The sequence below is a fragment of the Ascaphus truei genome, chromosome 4 (genome assembly GCF_040206685.1).
Source record: "Ascaphus truei isolate aAscTru1 chromosome 4, aAscTru1.hap1, whole genome shotgun sequence".
Classification (NCBI taxonomy): Eukaryota; Metazoa; Chordata; class Amphibia; order Anura; family Ascaphidae; genus Ascaphus; species Ascaphus truei.
Window position 1 is genome coordinate 362,230,387 of NC_134486.1, and position 16,295 is coordinate 362,246,681.

The 16,295-nt window shown below is 41.9% G+C and overlaps 1 protein-coding gene across 1 annotated transcript in view; it reads right to left on the bottom strand.

The window, feature by feature from the left end:
- Window positions 1-16,295, bottom strand: part of MBOAT2 (membrane bound glycerophospholipid O-acyltransferase 2) — a 248,620-nt gene that overhangs the window by 173,198 nt on the left and 59,127 nt on the right. The window contains exons 2-3 of the mRNA XM_075598324.1: window positions 6,544-6,689; window positions 5,356-5,433 (exon numbers count right to left, since the gene is read on the bottom strand). Of these exons, the coding sequence (XP_075454439.1) occupies window positions 5,356-5,433; window positions 6,544-6,689 (224 nt within the window). The remainder of the gene's footprint in view (window positions 1-5,355; window positions 5,434-6,543; window positions 6,690-16,295) is intronic.

A 16,295-nucleotide genomic window follows, 5' to 3' on the forward strand; every position in this document is an offset into this window, starting at 1 on the left:
TAAATAACATAAATGCAGTCATACACGGCAAGTAATACTGATTTTAATGCTCCTCTCCCACTACTTCCAAGGTTGTTGCAAACCCCTCATCCTCTCGCCCTCCCTAAAAAACCCCCTCATCCTCTCAACCCCTTCCCTCATCTTCCTCTCACACCACCATCCTACTCATCCTCCTCCACCTCTCACACCACCACCCTCCTCCTCCTTCCTCATCCTATTGTCTTACCTGTGGAGGTCCTCCCGGCAGACAGTGGCACTATCAATATCTCAGAGCTTTCTTTGGAGGCAGGAGGCACACAGTGGAGCTCTTCTCTGCTCTCCCACAGGTAAAGCTGGGATATGATGAAAGGAAACTACATTTCCCAGCATGCAGATGGGGGTGCTGTGCACGCTCCTTAAAGCTGCAGTTCAGTCAATATCCTGCATGTGTGGTTTTTTTAATAAATCAGTTCTGTAGTAAGAAAAAATACTTTTACCATTTTCTGTTTTTAAAAAAACAACTTTGAAAGACCAATTTTCTTGTATTGTATTTTAACAGCCATTTGCTAAGGCACTGCCCCTTCATGTCCTGTCACAAGCCCTGGCACACCCCTGTGTCACGTGACCCGCTGCATCATTTGACTCATGTGATGTCACATCACATGTCCCTGCGGCGTCAAATGATGCCGCGTTGCCATGGAGATGCGTCACAGCGTCTGAATCCCGGTAAGTGTTATTGTTGCAGAGGCATCACGCAATCTCCCCTCTAGCACATGTCAGTGCAGGAGTGCTCATGAATATTCATGAGCTTCCACTGAGTGACAGAAGCAGAAGAAAAACATATGCCATCTCTAAAGATCTTGACAAATTTTGCCGATCAATACATGGAGAACGAATTGACTGGCAGCTATACAGTTCTTTAGGTAATTAGAGATTGCCCACATGAAACTATTGAAGTAAAAAAATTAATTAAAAAAAAAAAAAGAGACTGAGCTGCAGCTTTAATGACATAGAGCCCTCCCATTGGTCAGTCTTCTCCTTGGCTCTGCGCGCAGGGTTTTTGTTCTCAATCGGAGGTCAGAGCGGGGAGCCTGCACTCGCGCTTCCCGCCGCACGTCCAAAGAGTGAGAATACCAGACACATACATGTCCAGTATTACCTCTCATTTTTTACTTGACACAGTGGCAAAATACCAGTCTTTCCGGGTTCAAAACCGGACACCTGGCAACCCTAACTGCAGTCACAGTACATATAGATTTCAACATAGTTGCACTTTTCATGCATACCGATATTACTCTTTATGCAGGTCTTCCTTGAGTGCCCACTCTTAACACACATGGGAGGTGTATGTACTTGTTACTTTATTGATACGCATCTGGTGGACTGGGCCCCACTTTCTTATTACCATGGTTGCAGTCCCTTTTACTGTGGGCCCCTGCTGAGATCCTGTATAACGTTACTGTTACTTCCCCACTCCTGCTTTGGAACAGCCACTTCCTCAGGAAGTACTGAACACGGTTGGGGGGGGGGGGGGGGAGATCTGCTTGCAGGGCTGATCCCCAGAAATCCTGGAGGCACTTCTGCTTGATCCACTGAGGCATGTCTGCATTCTCGTTACTGGGACATGCTTTTACTTCAAATGGCCATACTAGAGGATCCTAACTGATGGGGCACTGTACCTGTCTGAAACAATAAAAGGGGGGCCTGTTCTATCCTATACTTTGGGGAACATTTCCCCTACCTCTAATCTCTGAAGCGTCTCTTCTGCTGCAATGCTGTAGCTCTCTCCCAGAATCCTATGCTTCTCTCCTTTATACCTCTTGTGACAAAGTTTGCTGTGTCACCACTGGGTGGATCTTAACCTCTACTCTACTGTTAACTCCTAATGTGCATTTAGTAACCAACACCCGGGGGAGGTTTATGTACTGTAAATTGATTAAACATTTTTTTAACAAAAAAAATAATTCTTTAATTCAATTATTATATTTTTTGTAATTTAATTTGCCTACAAGTAAACACACTGTGCCTTTTTAAAATGTTTACAATGGTCTGTACCATTTTTAGTGTGGACACCCTGTAGAATGCACACACCTATAAATTAAACACTAAACAAGGTCTAAGCCCTACATACAGTATAAGATAGATATCCATACTATCTAGGTCAATCTTTACATTAGAAAGTAAGTGTTAATTATACAAATTAAGCAAGAAGTTGGATCGCACACAGGTGAGATAGAAGTAACTGAGGCAAGTTATACACAGGGATTGCATGGGTGTGTCCTAATTAAGATGTGTACCAACTCAGGTGTGTACCAACCCAGGTGTGTACCAACTTGGGTGTGTACCAACCCAGGGACTTCCCAATGAAAATAGGAGTAAAATAACGGCATTTATAAATGTTCCCAAGTCCCTAAAAGTACAGTACATAGGTTTATGGCGCAACATAGATTTTACTAATATGCCCAGTCAATAGTATGGTAAAAAGCCAGTACAGTCGATAATAAATGACCTGTTATGATCTCACTAACTCCCGTAACATAATATGCAATAAATACATTTCACAACCAGAGTTACGGTAGGTGAAGTAACAGAAAAACAAAATACAGTACAAACACAACAGAGTAGATGACGAGAAGCCTCAAGCAAGTGTACGGAAAAAGGTCCAAACATCCAGACACAACAACAAAACAGTAACACATTTATTTATGGAGTAATGATGTGGGCCTGTGGGACATTCCACATTTTGTACATTGTGATGTGCATTTTGCATCCTGATAAGTCCAACAGTATCAAAACAGATTCTGTTACAGTAATAACACCCGGTGCTGTTTCCTTAGGGATTGCAGCATGCAGTGAATGGATGCACATGTTCTTTGGTTAAAAGGTGCAGTTCCAGCCACATTCAACTTTGATCTCATGCCATTATATATTGTCGTTGTAGAGGGAAAACTCATTAAGTGCATTTTTTACCTTTTTTTCATGGAAATAGGCATAGTAAAGAAAACAAATTCTAAGGACTCACTATAGACACCTTATCTTCAGAACTTGTCATATCAAAATATCTTCCTGTTTAAATACAGATTTTTTTTTCTGTAAAAAAAGAACATTTTAATCGCCTTTTCCTCAGTACTCAAAGAATTACTTTTACTTCTACAATGACGATGTCAAAGCGTGGTCAATTACAAGTAATAGTCTATTATATTCCAAACAAATATCCATATCTATTGACCTATAAACAATACTAGTTGTAAGGATTGCCATTGTATCATCAATCAGCTCAAAGGCAGCTGAAGGGCGGCATGGCTGTGGGTTCCCCTACTTTAAAAGGTTGAAGGAAAATTAGAATGGGCCTGCCAGGACTATGAAAGGAGGCTCTTCAAATTGTGTGTATATATATATATATATATATATATATATATACACATACTGTATACACACACACACATATACATACACACATATACATTTCTTTATTACAAGTGAACCTAATATAAGACGGATCCTGACAAATATTCCCAGTGTTATCACTTCAATGTTGAAAACAAACCCCAGTAAAAGGATATATGGCTGTTACAAGTTACAAGTACAGAATGAATGTCACAATAACATACCTTCTATAATTAAAAATCAACAAACTATATCTTCCCCATCAAACAGCCTGGTTCACACCTTAAAGATATATACTTTTCTAAGTGGAGTGTATATTATAGAGTTCAATAGAAAGTCTTTCTACTCCACCTTCTCTCCATTTGGGGGGAAAACAAATAATAAATAAATAAAATTAAAATGGGGGTGGGGGAGGAATGGGGGAGCGGTGACAAACTCCAACCACTTTATATCAATCCAAAACGTTCCAACTACCATTGCACCTCTGCTTCGTTCCTTACAGTACTGTCTATCAAATTCAGGTTTTGCCAGGTTCCCCCTCAATAATGCAACCGATACCCATTCTGAGTATTTACACAGAGCCACGTCTTCCTTACAGAGCGCAGGAGAAAGGCTGTTCAGATACGGTTTCCAGTTAGGTAGACACTTCCCAGCTCTGTTAGAGATATCAGAAAGTGTACCCAACGTTTCGCTAATCATGATATGAAAAAAAATGACTATTTTTCAAGACGGGTGAACACTGCCCTCATACGACAGGCCTCCCTAAATCCTACAAGACAGCATTATTATAACAAGGGTGACATATTGGCACAGCAAGTACATCTATTATGAAGGCAATATGGATGTTCACATCGGTTCAGAATCAAATACATTTTGGACTTCAATGTTTGTTGCACCCCTGGGGTACAATGTCTAACAACGCACACTCTGTATACATTTTATAAAGGTAAAGGTTTTTATAAAGGTTCCTTTCTTCCATTTAAAAAGATGAGCGCCTCAGTCTTGAATCGCACTCGTCTTTCCCCTTGTCTGTAAATATGTTGGTTCTTTTCATTGGAATGGGGCAGAAATCTTCATTGATACGTGGAAGACAGCTTTGCAGCATATTAAGCAAGGCCCTGTAATTTTGTAATGGTTTTTATTTGCTACACATTCTGTATTTAAACATGTACTAAGGCGCCCAAAATATTATTGACTGTGTGAGGAAATGGAAACCCTTTTACCACCTCTTACTATGTAATAAGTAAAGTAAAAGAGAGAGGCTGGAACCAAACCCAAGAGATTTCTCGTCAAGATATCTTAACCACTACATCATACTTTCTTCCTATTATGGACCCGTGATAGTAGAACAATTCCACAGAATCTCCAGCATTAAAACACAATGAGACACTTGCATGGAAATTTCTATTGCGTTGGACAACCCCAATAGGCACTATCCCAATTTAAAGAATAACCCTCAACGTCCACAAATTTTCTCAGTCTACAGTATTAAGTATTTCAATAACTTCAAGGAGGCGACTAATACCTCTACCTGTTTCTTTTAGTTAACACCTTTCCTTTGCTACTGTACCAGTTCTACAACGTGTTGTTGTTTTTTCTAGAAGTGAAAGGGTTTTTATACATCCAATTCCAGCGCAGAAGGGGTCTATCTCAGTAAAAGAAAGACTATATAGAATCCATATACTGTATAATGGAAAGGTAATGTACAACCTTTTATGGATGTGGCTTTTATTAAAAAAAAAAAAGGTACTCTACTGTATAAAGTAGAGTTCCATCAGGACCTATGCAAAAAAAAGTCATTTCAAACGCCAAGTCCTACACACACATACGTACAGTGCTTCAAAGGGCCTATATTAGACAGGCACTCTACACTCTGAAGATTGCAGTTCGATGGGCTGTGTTAGATGCACACTTCATCACCCTAGACATGAAGCACACAGCACTACACATTCACTATTTTATATGCTGCTCGAAGGAAAATAACCTTACTTGTGCATGCTCTCCATTCCTACCGCGATCATGATGTAATATGAGATTCCGCTTTGCAGAATAAAATGTAAGGTGTACCTAGGGAGGAAAACAACAGTGCATCAGTCACGGCTAGTAACCTGCTGACTAATAACCTCGTTGGCTTTTACTTTGCCTCTACAATGCCAAGTTGTTTTAAAGAACTCTAAGGCTCAGTGGTTCTCAAGCTGCAGTCCCGGAAGCCTTTCATTCACAATTCGCTTCAAACAAGGACACCTGAGGAGGTTGAGGCAAAGCTGAGCCCTTCTCCGTGTGTTTTCTGAATCTGTGTTTTCTTGAACTCAGACGTTGCTGTGCTTGCAGTGTTACAACGGAGTAAGGGGCTTATTCTAGGTTTGCCAAAACGGCCGACTGGACCATTTCCCGGCCAAAACTCCACATTTAAGTTAATGGGGAATTTCGGCTGTAAAGAGCCACTTCAAAGGATCTAGAATAAGGTCCTAAAGCAGATGCAACCACAAGGGATCCACAGAAACCACATGCCAGATCTACTGTACACATTCCCCACGCCGTTTCATTTTTTTCCCCTGTTAATGGTGTAATCACAACCAAGATAAAAGCATTCCATTATTATCATATTAAGACTGGTTAATGTATACTTTATGTTGTAAAAAGTAGGTCCTTTAACCGTTTCCATAACAGCACTCGTTGCGGGATTCAGTTCTTCCATTTCCGTCCCTTCTGCCCAGCCTCCCCCACTCCAAATTTCCCATTACCGAGTCAAAGAACCAGCAGGATAACAATTAACATGGAGGAGATGACGGGAGAGAGAAGGGTAGCGATGGGGACTGGCATCTTATGTGGCACCCACAATAGTCCACAACCTATGCTTCTTTTTATATTTATTTTCATTAGTATTTACACCAAAATCCTGATGTGTGTGTAAATATATATATATTTTTTTTTTCATTATAGTGAAAACCAGACAAGAAGCTAATAAAAAAAATATATATGAATTTGAGTTTGACTACAAATGGATACATCCATAACCTGTTCAATACTAGAGGGGACATGCAACATATTGTTAGCATCATGAGCATTGAAAGGGCTACACCAGGGGATGAAGGCAGTTAAGGGTTTTCTAGCATTAACCCATTTGCTGTCAGAGGGACCCATGACATCAGTTTAGAGGTAAAGTAACATACTTACCATCCAAAGCAAAAAAGTGCAAGATACAGGCCCAGAAGTGTTGCCACTACATGTCTGATAAAGGAGCTTGTTTTGCTTGAATGAAGGTAGATGCGAAACCAGATAGCAGCAAGCAAGGCAAACAGTTGGCACACTACAAAGTTGACCTGCAGAAAGAATAAAAATATCTGTATTATTGTGGACCCACAGAACCACTTGAAAAGTGATCACCCACTTCAGATGTGCAATGAGTCACTGGCCCCTCCAGTGCAGCACAATGAATCAAATACCCATACAATAAACGTCATTGTTATAACCAATATACACAACGGGTTACACACATTTAAAAGAAACTCTGTAAACTTCTGAAAACAAGAAGTACAATATATATGGCATATTATTTATAAACAAGGGCAAAGAAATCTAACAGAACCATGTATTATTTGTAATATTTGTGTTTCAGTGAATAGAGTAATTTACAAACACACACACACCCACCCACACGTATTGCTAGATATATCACACACGTACGCACGCACACACACACACACACACACACACACACACACACACACACACACGTATTGCTAGATATATCACACACGTACGCACGCACACACTTTGATAGAAACTTTTATATACATATATATATATATTTATTTTTTTCAACAAAATACAAGATAGTAGCATATTACAGAGAAAGAGAAGGGAAGCTAAAGGTTGGCAGGCGTAGGGAAAATATGATGAAGTACTTCACAAAAAGTGGGTGGATTCATGGAATAGGGTAAAAGGGGACGATAGACAGCACTCTGATAGTGTTACATTTATGCAATTGCAGGGTGCACGGAACAAAAGGGGACCCTTATTCCCCTGTATAGTACTAACAAATCTACGTAAGTACCAGCACTCACTGTCTAATAGCTAAATGATGAAAACAGTTGTAATGCAGAATAAACATTTAATAATAAAACGAACCAGAAATAAATCAAATGTGTTTGCAGAAACCAGTATCACAAATGGGCATGTCACAAAGTGAGGGGTGTGGGGGGGGGGGAGGAAGGAAAAGGGGAAAAACATGAAACACAAGGAATATACACAAAAAACGGAGAACGGCAAGTATGCTAGGGGGGCGACGTTTCGAGGGACTTTAGTGGATTCTTGCTGCCCTGCTATTAGCTGTTTAGCTGTATTTAGCCTACACTGTATGTTTGCTATCTATTTTCAGGGGTGTCTGATTTGACCAGTTATAGGGGAAGGGAGGCTTAGGGAAGTACCTCTGGGACCTTTTGGACCAGGGGGAATGGGCCAGATGAAGAGGTAGTCCCTCGAAAAACGCCCCCCTAGCATACTTGCCGTTCTCCGTTTTTTGTGTATATTCCTTGTGTTTCATGTTTTTTCCCCTTTTCCTTCCTCCCCCCCCCCCCCCCCATCCCTCACTTTGTGACATGCCCATTTGTGATACTGGTTTCTGCAAACACATTTGATTTATTTCTGGTTCGTTTTATTATTAAATGTTTATTCTGCATTACAACTGTTTTCATCATTTAGCTATTAGACAGTGAGTGCTGGTACTTACGTAGATTTGATTCATGGAATAGCCTCCAGCAGAGTTGGTAGAATTTTAAAGACTAGGGGAATTTAGAAATGCTTGAGCTAGACATAAGGCTCTCTTAAATATGAAATAAAGCCAAGGATTGAATAAATTCTGAGGTTTTACACTGGAGATTAAAATGCAGGAAAAGTGGTAAAATTGGTGGTCACTGCTCGCCAAGCTCCGGAATCAACCAAGCGCAGTATAAGTAAAAAATATTATTTATTCATCCAAAAAACGGAAAGGCATACAGAGAGTGTAAAACTAACGCGTTTCGTCTCAAAGGAGACTTTATCAAAGGAGATTAAAATGGGCAGGCTTGGAGATGTACAAAACATTCACAGGAGGTAGTGAACCGCGTGAAATTTGCCATTTGTTTCCAGCGATAAATTTTTACCAGAGTTCGCAAGCAATTTACCACGGTCCAAATAGCCAATATCTGTGCTTTGCACGTTGCAATTTTGCCTAATTTCACCACATTTCAAAATTCTCTAAAACTACTACTACATGCGCCCAATGCCGAGACAACCCACACACACCATGTGCTTGTGCATGGGGAACACATTCAGGGTGGGAGAGGGAGTGTTATCTACACAGTAGACAGTGATTTGGTGACCTTCACACTCTGAGAATTATAATACAATAACAACGTCCAATTACATTGATACAAGAGGGCACTGGCGTGGTGGTGATGATGGTCATTGTGATCATGGTTATGGTGACAGCAGTCGGTAAAGACTTAAGTGGGACCCCAGAGAAAAGAGTAGTAGTTGCTCCTTTGAAAACAACGGCAGTTGTACTTGACCCCCGGCAACAGCCTTCTAGTATGAGAATAAATAAATCAGAAAGGCAGGTTTTGCCATCGTCTTCCTCCTCAGGTAAGAAGGACAAACCCATCACCACTGGGCTGGAAACGGTTGTCCAGAAAAAACTAGTTGGCAAGACTAGGATTGGTTTACCTCTCTCTTGGTGTCCTATTAGTAAGAGACTTGTATTTGGATTCCTGCTACTCTCTGTGTTATTATTGCTACAGTTGAAAGATAAAGTATAGCCTGTTGAAACTCCGTACTGCATAAACAGAGAGGATGGCCACTGTCTTTACGGAGTTAGTGGAGATAACTGCTATTATGTGCCAAACAAATGAAGCATTTCCTGCCTAGACGGAAGCAGGGAGTATCCAGTGCAGGGGTAAACTGGTGTCTATAGTGCAAGCTTTGATGGAGGAGGAAAGGCAGAGAGTGGAGGAGGAATGTGAAGGGCTGTGGCCACACATCACAGGAAGGGGGTGACCGACACTTATCTACACCAGTGACCGCTAAAAGAGCATTCAAATAACTTAGGGAATAGTAGGCATACGGGTACTTCTGATAATAATAGTAGAAGTAGTTATGCGTCTACCTCAATTAGTACCCAAACGTCAGGCCGAGGCTTGGGGGAAGGTTGTGATTGTGCTACTAATAGTGTAAGTAGCAGTAGCCGAGAAAGTTGCCTGTGGGACATGTTGATACATGGTTCGGTGCATGCAAGGCTGCAAACAGGAGGAAGGGCGGTTAACATGGTGCCAGCATACATAAATGACACAACTTATCTCACTCCTGACTGGCTCTCTCAATGACTGGATATGAAAAGAAGACTCGTCATCTGGCACACGAGGCATCAGAATGCCTCCGCTACTGTATTCACCTGCCAGCATGATATCTGAATGAGTGTTCAGCACAGCTGGGTCCATTATAACAGGACGTAGAACACATTTTTCTAGTAGCAGTGTGGAAAGGCTTACATTCATTAAAGTGAATGAACATCTTATCTCCCAAGACTATGTTATGTTATGTCACGCACCCCATGCTGTTGGCTCCAGTGTTGTTTTGTTTCCTCTTCTCTGTATGCAGTGGAAGAAATACATACGACCATATGATATTTGTAGTGTAGGACCTGCCAACATGGATTTAACTCAAGGGTGGGCAATTATTTTGGCTGGAGGGCCACTTGACAAGCTTTGGTAAGCTTTGCAAGCCGCATATTTAATGTAGAATCTACATTAAGTCGGTAGCCAGCAAAGCCTACCAAAGCTCCCCTCCTCACCAGCTTCTCCCCCTCATGCATCTCCCTTACCCCCTCACTCTCTGACTCTCTTTCTCACTCTCACCCTTCTGTTTTAATTCTCCCCCCTCTCTCCCTTTTTTCACTCCCCTTCTCCCTCACTCACTCACTCACTCACTCCCCTTGCTCTCTCACTTTTCTTCTCCCTCACTCTCCCTTCTCTCCTTCTCCCTCACTGTCCTTATCTCTCTCTGCTCTCCCTGACTCCCTCTCCCCCGGTCCCGCCCTGTGATACGGGACAACAGAGGCAGCATCAGAGGTAGCAGCAGTAGCTTGGCGACGGCGGAGACAGCAGCTCTGCAACGGAGGAGACAGCAGCTCTGCAACGGAGGAGACAGCAGCGCGGCTGGAGCCCACCCAGGCGCTGATTACAGAAGTTGGACCTGACTTCCGGCGGTCCTAACGTTCGCGTGAGGACCACCTGGGTGGGGTCTCACCACGCTGCTGTCTCCTCCGCCACTGCAGAGCTGCTGCTGCCTCTGACGCTTCCCCGTCGCACAGATAGGGAGCGGGTACCTACCTGGGCAGGCCACAGGTAACCGTTCCGCGGCTCCAATGTGGCCCACGAGCTGCCCTTTGCCCACCCCTGGTTTACCTTGATGTGGTTGCAGGCTTAAACTGTTTTGACCAAAGGATTGAACAAAATAACCCATACTTATGAAGAAAAATATGTAAATAAAATACATAGTAGTGTACTAATTAATTTGTCATATTGGATGTAGCATTGGGGTCTTTCTTGTCTTTTAAATGTATTCATTAGAAGATTTATCACTGAGGCCAACAAGTCCCAGAAACATCTTCTATTAAGACTCCACTAAGAAGAAGCGCCATTAGGCACCGAGGGGGGATTTACAGATTTTAGGGGTTTACAATTCAGTTTCGCTGAAGTTTCCATTTTGCATGTTCTGTAAAACTGCTGAGACAAAGTTTTATGTAATGCAAAAGAAACACATTTGCTGTGGTACAAATGGGACATTTGCTGTGGTACAAATGGGAGTATACACCGGAATGAGATAAGCCAGGGTCCAGTGTACAGATAGCGGATAAACGACCTTCAAGAATGAATATATGTTTTGTTCTTTGTTCTAGTAGCTGTCTCTTCCTACTAACAAGCCATGTAAGGGTTCATTTGTAGTTTGGAAAAAGCTATATCATGCCTGTTGGAGAATAGTTTCTTCAAACAGAACAGAAATTTCTACCAAAAAAGTCTGTTCTCCATTTGTAATCTGCATCTTACCTGCACTGTCTGAAGCTTGGTATTGTGGTAACTGCCTCAAGAATAAATCTATTGGAACTGAAAGAAACCTGTGTCGGGCGTATTAGTTGGAAACTACAAACAAGAAATCTGTATTTTCCCACATTTGGATCATTTATTTTCAACGACGAGCCAGCATCGAATCTGAGGAAAATGTATTTCCCGTCACTATCCCAGTAGCACTCCAATTCACACATATATATATATACACGTATATTTATATACAGTGCTTGAAAAATCCACTCGCTCCCTCGCCAGGGGCATGGGGATTTTGTGAGCTGGCGAGGCGGCGGCAGGACTGGCAGGACGGGAGCAAAATAAACTGGCGGCGGGAGAAGACGACCACCATGTCGGGAGCAGGAGGCGTTTGATGACGAAAGGCGGGCAGCGGCGGAGGCAGCGGAAGCAGGAGCAGCAGGAGAGTATTCAGATCCACGAGAGCAGCAGGAGAGTATTCAGATCCATGTGAGCAGCAGGAGAGTATTCAGATCCATGTGAGCAGCAGGAGAGTATTAAGATCCATGTGAGCAGCAGGAGAGTATTAAGATCTATGTGAGCAGCAGGAGAGTATTCAGATCCATGTGAGCAGCAGGAGAAAAGCCGTCTGCGTTCCAACCCGGAAGTTTTCAGTAAAGTCACTGAAGATTTCTGGGTCGGAATGCAGGGGCGCGCTCCTACCCGACTTTTCTCCGTCGGCTCACATAGATATGGATATTTTCCTCCTGCTACCTCTGCCTCCGCCATCAAACGCCTCCTGCTGCTGCTCCCGACATGGTGATAGTCTTCTCCCACCGCCAGCTTCTTCTTCCGCTGTAATCCTGGTAAATTGATACAGGTGGGCAATCGATATCGAAAGAAACATTTTTTTCCGGGGAGGCGGATACTTTGGGTATTTCTGACTTTTGGATCCTGGTTATGCAATATATACCCAACATCACTGTGGTAATGACCGTAAAAGAGCCATTGTCCCTACTGTTTGGTAATATGAAAGCAGGAAGGAGGTTAATTTGGGTATAAACTATCCCGAGGTTAGCAGAGATTGTCCCGCTTGTAGCAACAAAATCGATGATGCGAAAGTGTATTAACTATGATTCTCGCACGCTGGGAATCATAAAGGACTATTTGGCTAAATAAATGCTATTAGACAAATTGCATCCGAAACAAATAAAGAACTTAAAACTGAAAAACTCCTTGAGCATTGGGAACAGTTTATTGATACAATGCCCCAACAGGACTGAGATATGATCAGACAGACATTGGAGCACTCATCCTGGAGCCTCCTCGGACAACGATCGGAAGGACATAGCGAACAGAATACCGTGAAGATATAACATAACCCAGGATAGATAGCGTAGCAAGACAAAGGCAATAACTTACAGTATAATAGTGCATGGTTTGTAAGACTACACAGAAAGCTGAAAAGTGACTTAAAGAAATCATTGTCTTGGATTTAATATCATTTGCACATTTGTGTAAATTGTTTAAAGTTGGATGCTTAACATTAATATTTATGTTTGTGTATAAATATACACGTTTATTTGTTTTGTAATGTTATGCTGTTTAATGTAACGCATGAAAAACCCAATACCAAGACTGATTAAAAAAAAATCCTATCCACCTGCATGAACCTTATCAGCTGCAGTTATCAACCTAGTTGTTTACAATGGTCTACTTATTAAAGATAGCGGAGTATTTTTAATTGCAATAACCTATCCCTATTCCAACCAGATTAAACTTGAAACACTTTTTAAGTATGTTGTTATGGATAAAAATAAAATAAAAGAATTGGACATCTGGATACCAAATCATAGAATGCATGAAATAGAGAAAGTAATTGAACCTACTGTAGACATGGGGGAAATCGCATGACATCATTAAAGAGAAGGGAGTTTTGGTGGATATACGAGTTGGACATCATGATCAAGAGGAGAGGGATTTTTCATGCTTTCTATGATTTGGTATCCTTGCATTTTTTATTTCCCACTGTGTGTGCGCTTATTCAAATTGTATCACTATTGAATTCCTTCCAAAATTAAGCAGCACCAACATGTTTTTTAGAGAGATAAATGCATTATGAAGTACAGTATTAAAGCTGACTGACTCGCTTATTCACAAACTGATACAGACAGACTTTTAGAATTGTTTCAGAACACAGAATGTACAGTATGACTTTAAATTTGGATGATAAATATAATCTTACTAAACGGCTTGAGTCCTTAATAAAAAAAAAAAAAGCTATTAATTATTCTCTGCAGTACATTGGTTGAGTATCTGAGAGCCAAGAGGATCCCATAGGGTGTCTGGATTAATGTAAGACCTATATTTTGTCAAAATAATGAAACATTTATTAAAGACTGGGAAAGGATACTCAACAAATGTAGTCTGGATTTGATTATGTTAACTATAGAAGGATTACAAGGGGAGCTAGTTAAAATTAGGAAGGAGGTAAGCTATCTGTAGGAATAAAAACTCTTAGGGGAATTGGATGTAATGATAGAGACACAGAGAGGAGAAACAAGAGAGAAAATGATGTACATTTAAACGGGACATGTTTGATTATCTGATTAATCAGAAGGAGTTTTTCGGATAAGGAAATATAGGTACTCAATAATGGCCGAGGACAGGGGTGTGCAAACTTTTTTCCCGGTGTCCTCTGCCTGCTCTCCCCCACTGCTCGCGTCCCCCTTAACTTGTCTCAAGCATCAAATTACGCCGCAGGGTCATGTGACGTCACACCGCGTTGCTATGACAATGCGTCGCCCGAAGCCATCTGTCAAGGGAACTTAGAGAGGTCTCGCTCGGTCCCCCGGAACTTAAAACTGTTTTGGAAAACAGCACGGGCCTCTGTAAGAGACGCGCCCCCCCCCAAAAAAAATCTTGCGCAACCCTGGCCTAGGAAACGTACCAACATATTATGGTAACAAATTGGATTTAGATGTTGATTTGTTTCGACAGATTAGATTAAAAGCACTATTTTCTACCTTGGCACAAGGACAAGCGCTTGTTAAGGAGTGGAGTGCTGAGGAGTTAGGAGACACTGAGCGAGATATACCATCACCAGTTGATCTCTCCAGACGCAACAGTAAAATTAAGTTTTTGTTTTGCCTTTTGTGTTCCTACAGTACCTTGCTTTGAGCATTAAACACCATCAATTCAATTGCTTTTGGGGGGTTCCATGTTACCACCGAGGGTTTCCCCATCCCTGATAATTGTAATGCGATCATAAAAAGGGAAAACGTTTTCTCATCCCCGTACCGGGGAATCCTATATGCAATTAACAAGTTCCTTACCTGTCAATCAGATAATGTGGTATAAATATTGAAATGCCCCTGTGAGACCCTGTATGTGGGTGTGACCACAAGAATATTAGCAAGGCACCTGTGCTTGTCGTGTTGAGTGTCATAACTGTTCCATCTGTAATGCCTGGGTGTCCTGTGACGAGAAACTATTATTACAGAATAGTGTTTTTTTGTGTGCCAGCTGCGTGGTCTACTGCAAGAGAAATTCAGTGAGAGTGACGAGTCTGAGACACATGCTAAGCTGTGGGTGACGATGCACTGACTAAGCTGCCAACAGAGCAATCCTGCCCATGGAATATTACCCCCACCATTCATGTACCTACTATCTACTGTACTAGTGTCCACCACCGCCATCATCATTAATCATCAATACAGTGTCTGTAGCCAACTTGTTAGTGGCATAATTTAATGTGTTTATTTTTGTTGTTCAGCAGCTCTACGAGCAGCACAAAGATATTATTAACGACATCAGGGTAATAGAACTCCAAGCTTATTGAGGGGACATACAAGTGACATCTGATGGTGGTGCTGTATGGGCTACTGAGGCCTATTGGGGAGCCCAAAGCTCGGGTCAGCAGTGACAATACTGGCATCAGTTTGCCCATTTCTATTACCTAAATGTGAAGATTCAGAAAAGTGTCTACTAAGTTACTACAACAGCACAATGTCAGTAGTAGCACACTAGAAGCACCAGCCACAAAGTAGTACTGTAGTTGGACAATGAATACTTGAAATACATACAAGTAAATAAATAATTGTATTTGTTGTGGCTGGTGTAGTAGAATGTTATAAAGGCACGGTTGGAGGGACTCATGATGTTGATGAGGTAATGCAGGAGGCCACCCTGGTCTGTCCCTCTCCCACATTTATCTGAGTCACCCATACACTGGCGACACACTTTATTCGAGCTCGGCTAGTCCCACGAATTCGGGTATACCCGGGTGTATTGAGGTTTGTGACTGTTTTCTGCCCGAGTGCATTGAGTTATTTTCCAGGCAGGGATTGAAGCATTTTATTCCTGCTGGCTGCAATACTGCACAGTATATATATATATACTGCATTACAATTCATGAATTTATGCCATCTGGTAGACACGCGAAGCATTGCAGCCTATTAAATCCTAATCATTATCATTTAACAGATCAGCCGCCCATCAGCCAGGCATGAACCCAGGCTGGGAAGGCAAATGCAACGGGGCTTGTCAGAGGTGAGGAGCGGCGCATTCCAGGTATCTGCCAGGTACATACCGGGTATTTGCTCGAATAAAGTGTGTCGGTGCAGTACACTGTGGGATACCTCAGCATGTGGTCTTCCAGTATGTCGTCTCTTCCCTCAGCCCCACTGATTTCTTATAGAATATACACTCTATTATAAACACTACCCAGAGGTATGACTTCAATGGTGTTCCACTCTCAGTTCCTGACCCTGAGTCGTTCTACCTCCCAGTCTCTACTTTGATAGTGGTAGTCCCGCTGGTGGTGGTGGCTCCCATTCATACACTGGCTCGAACAAAGATAAGGTTGAAGGA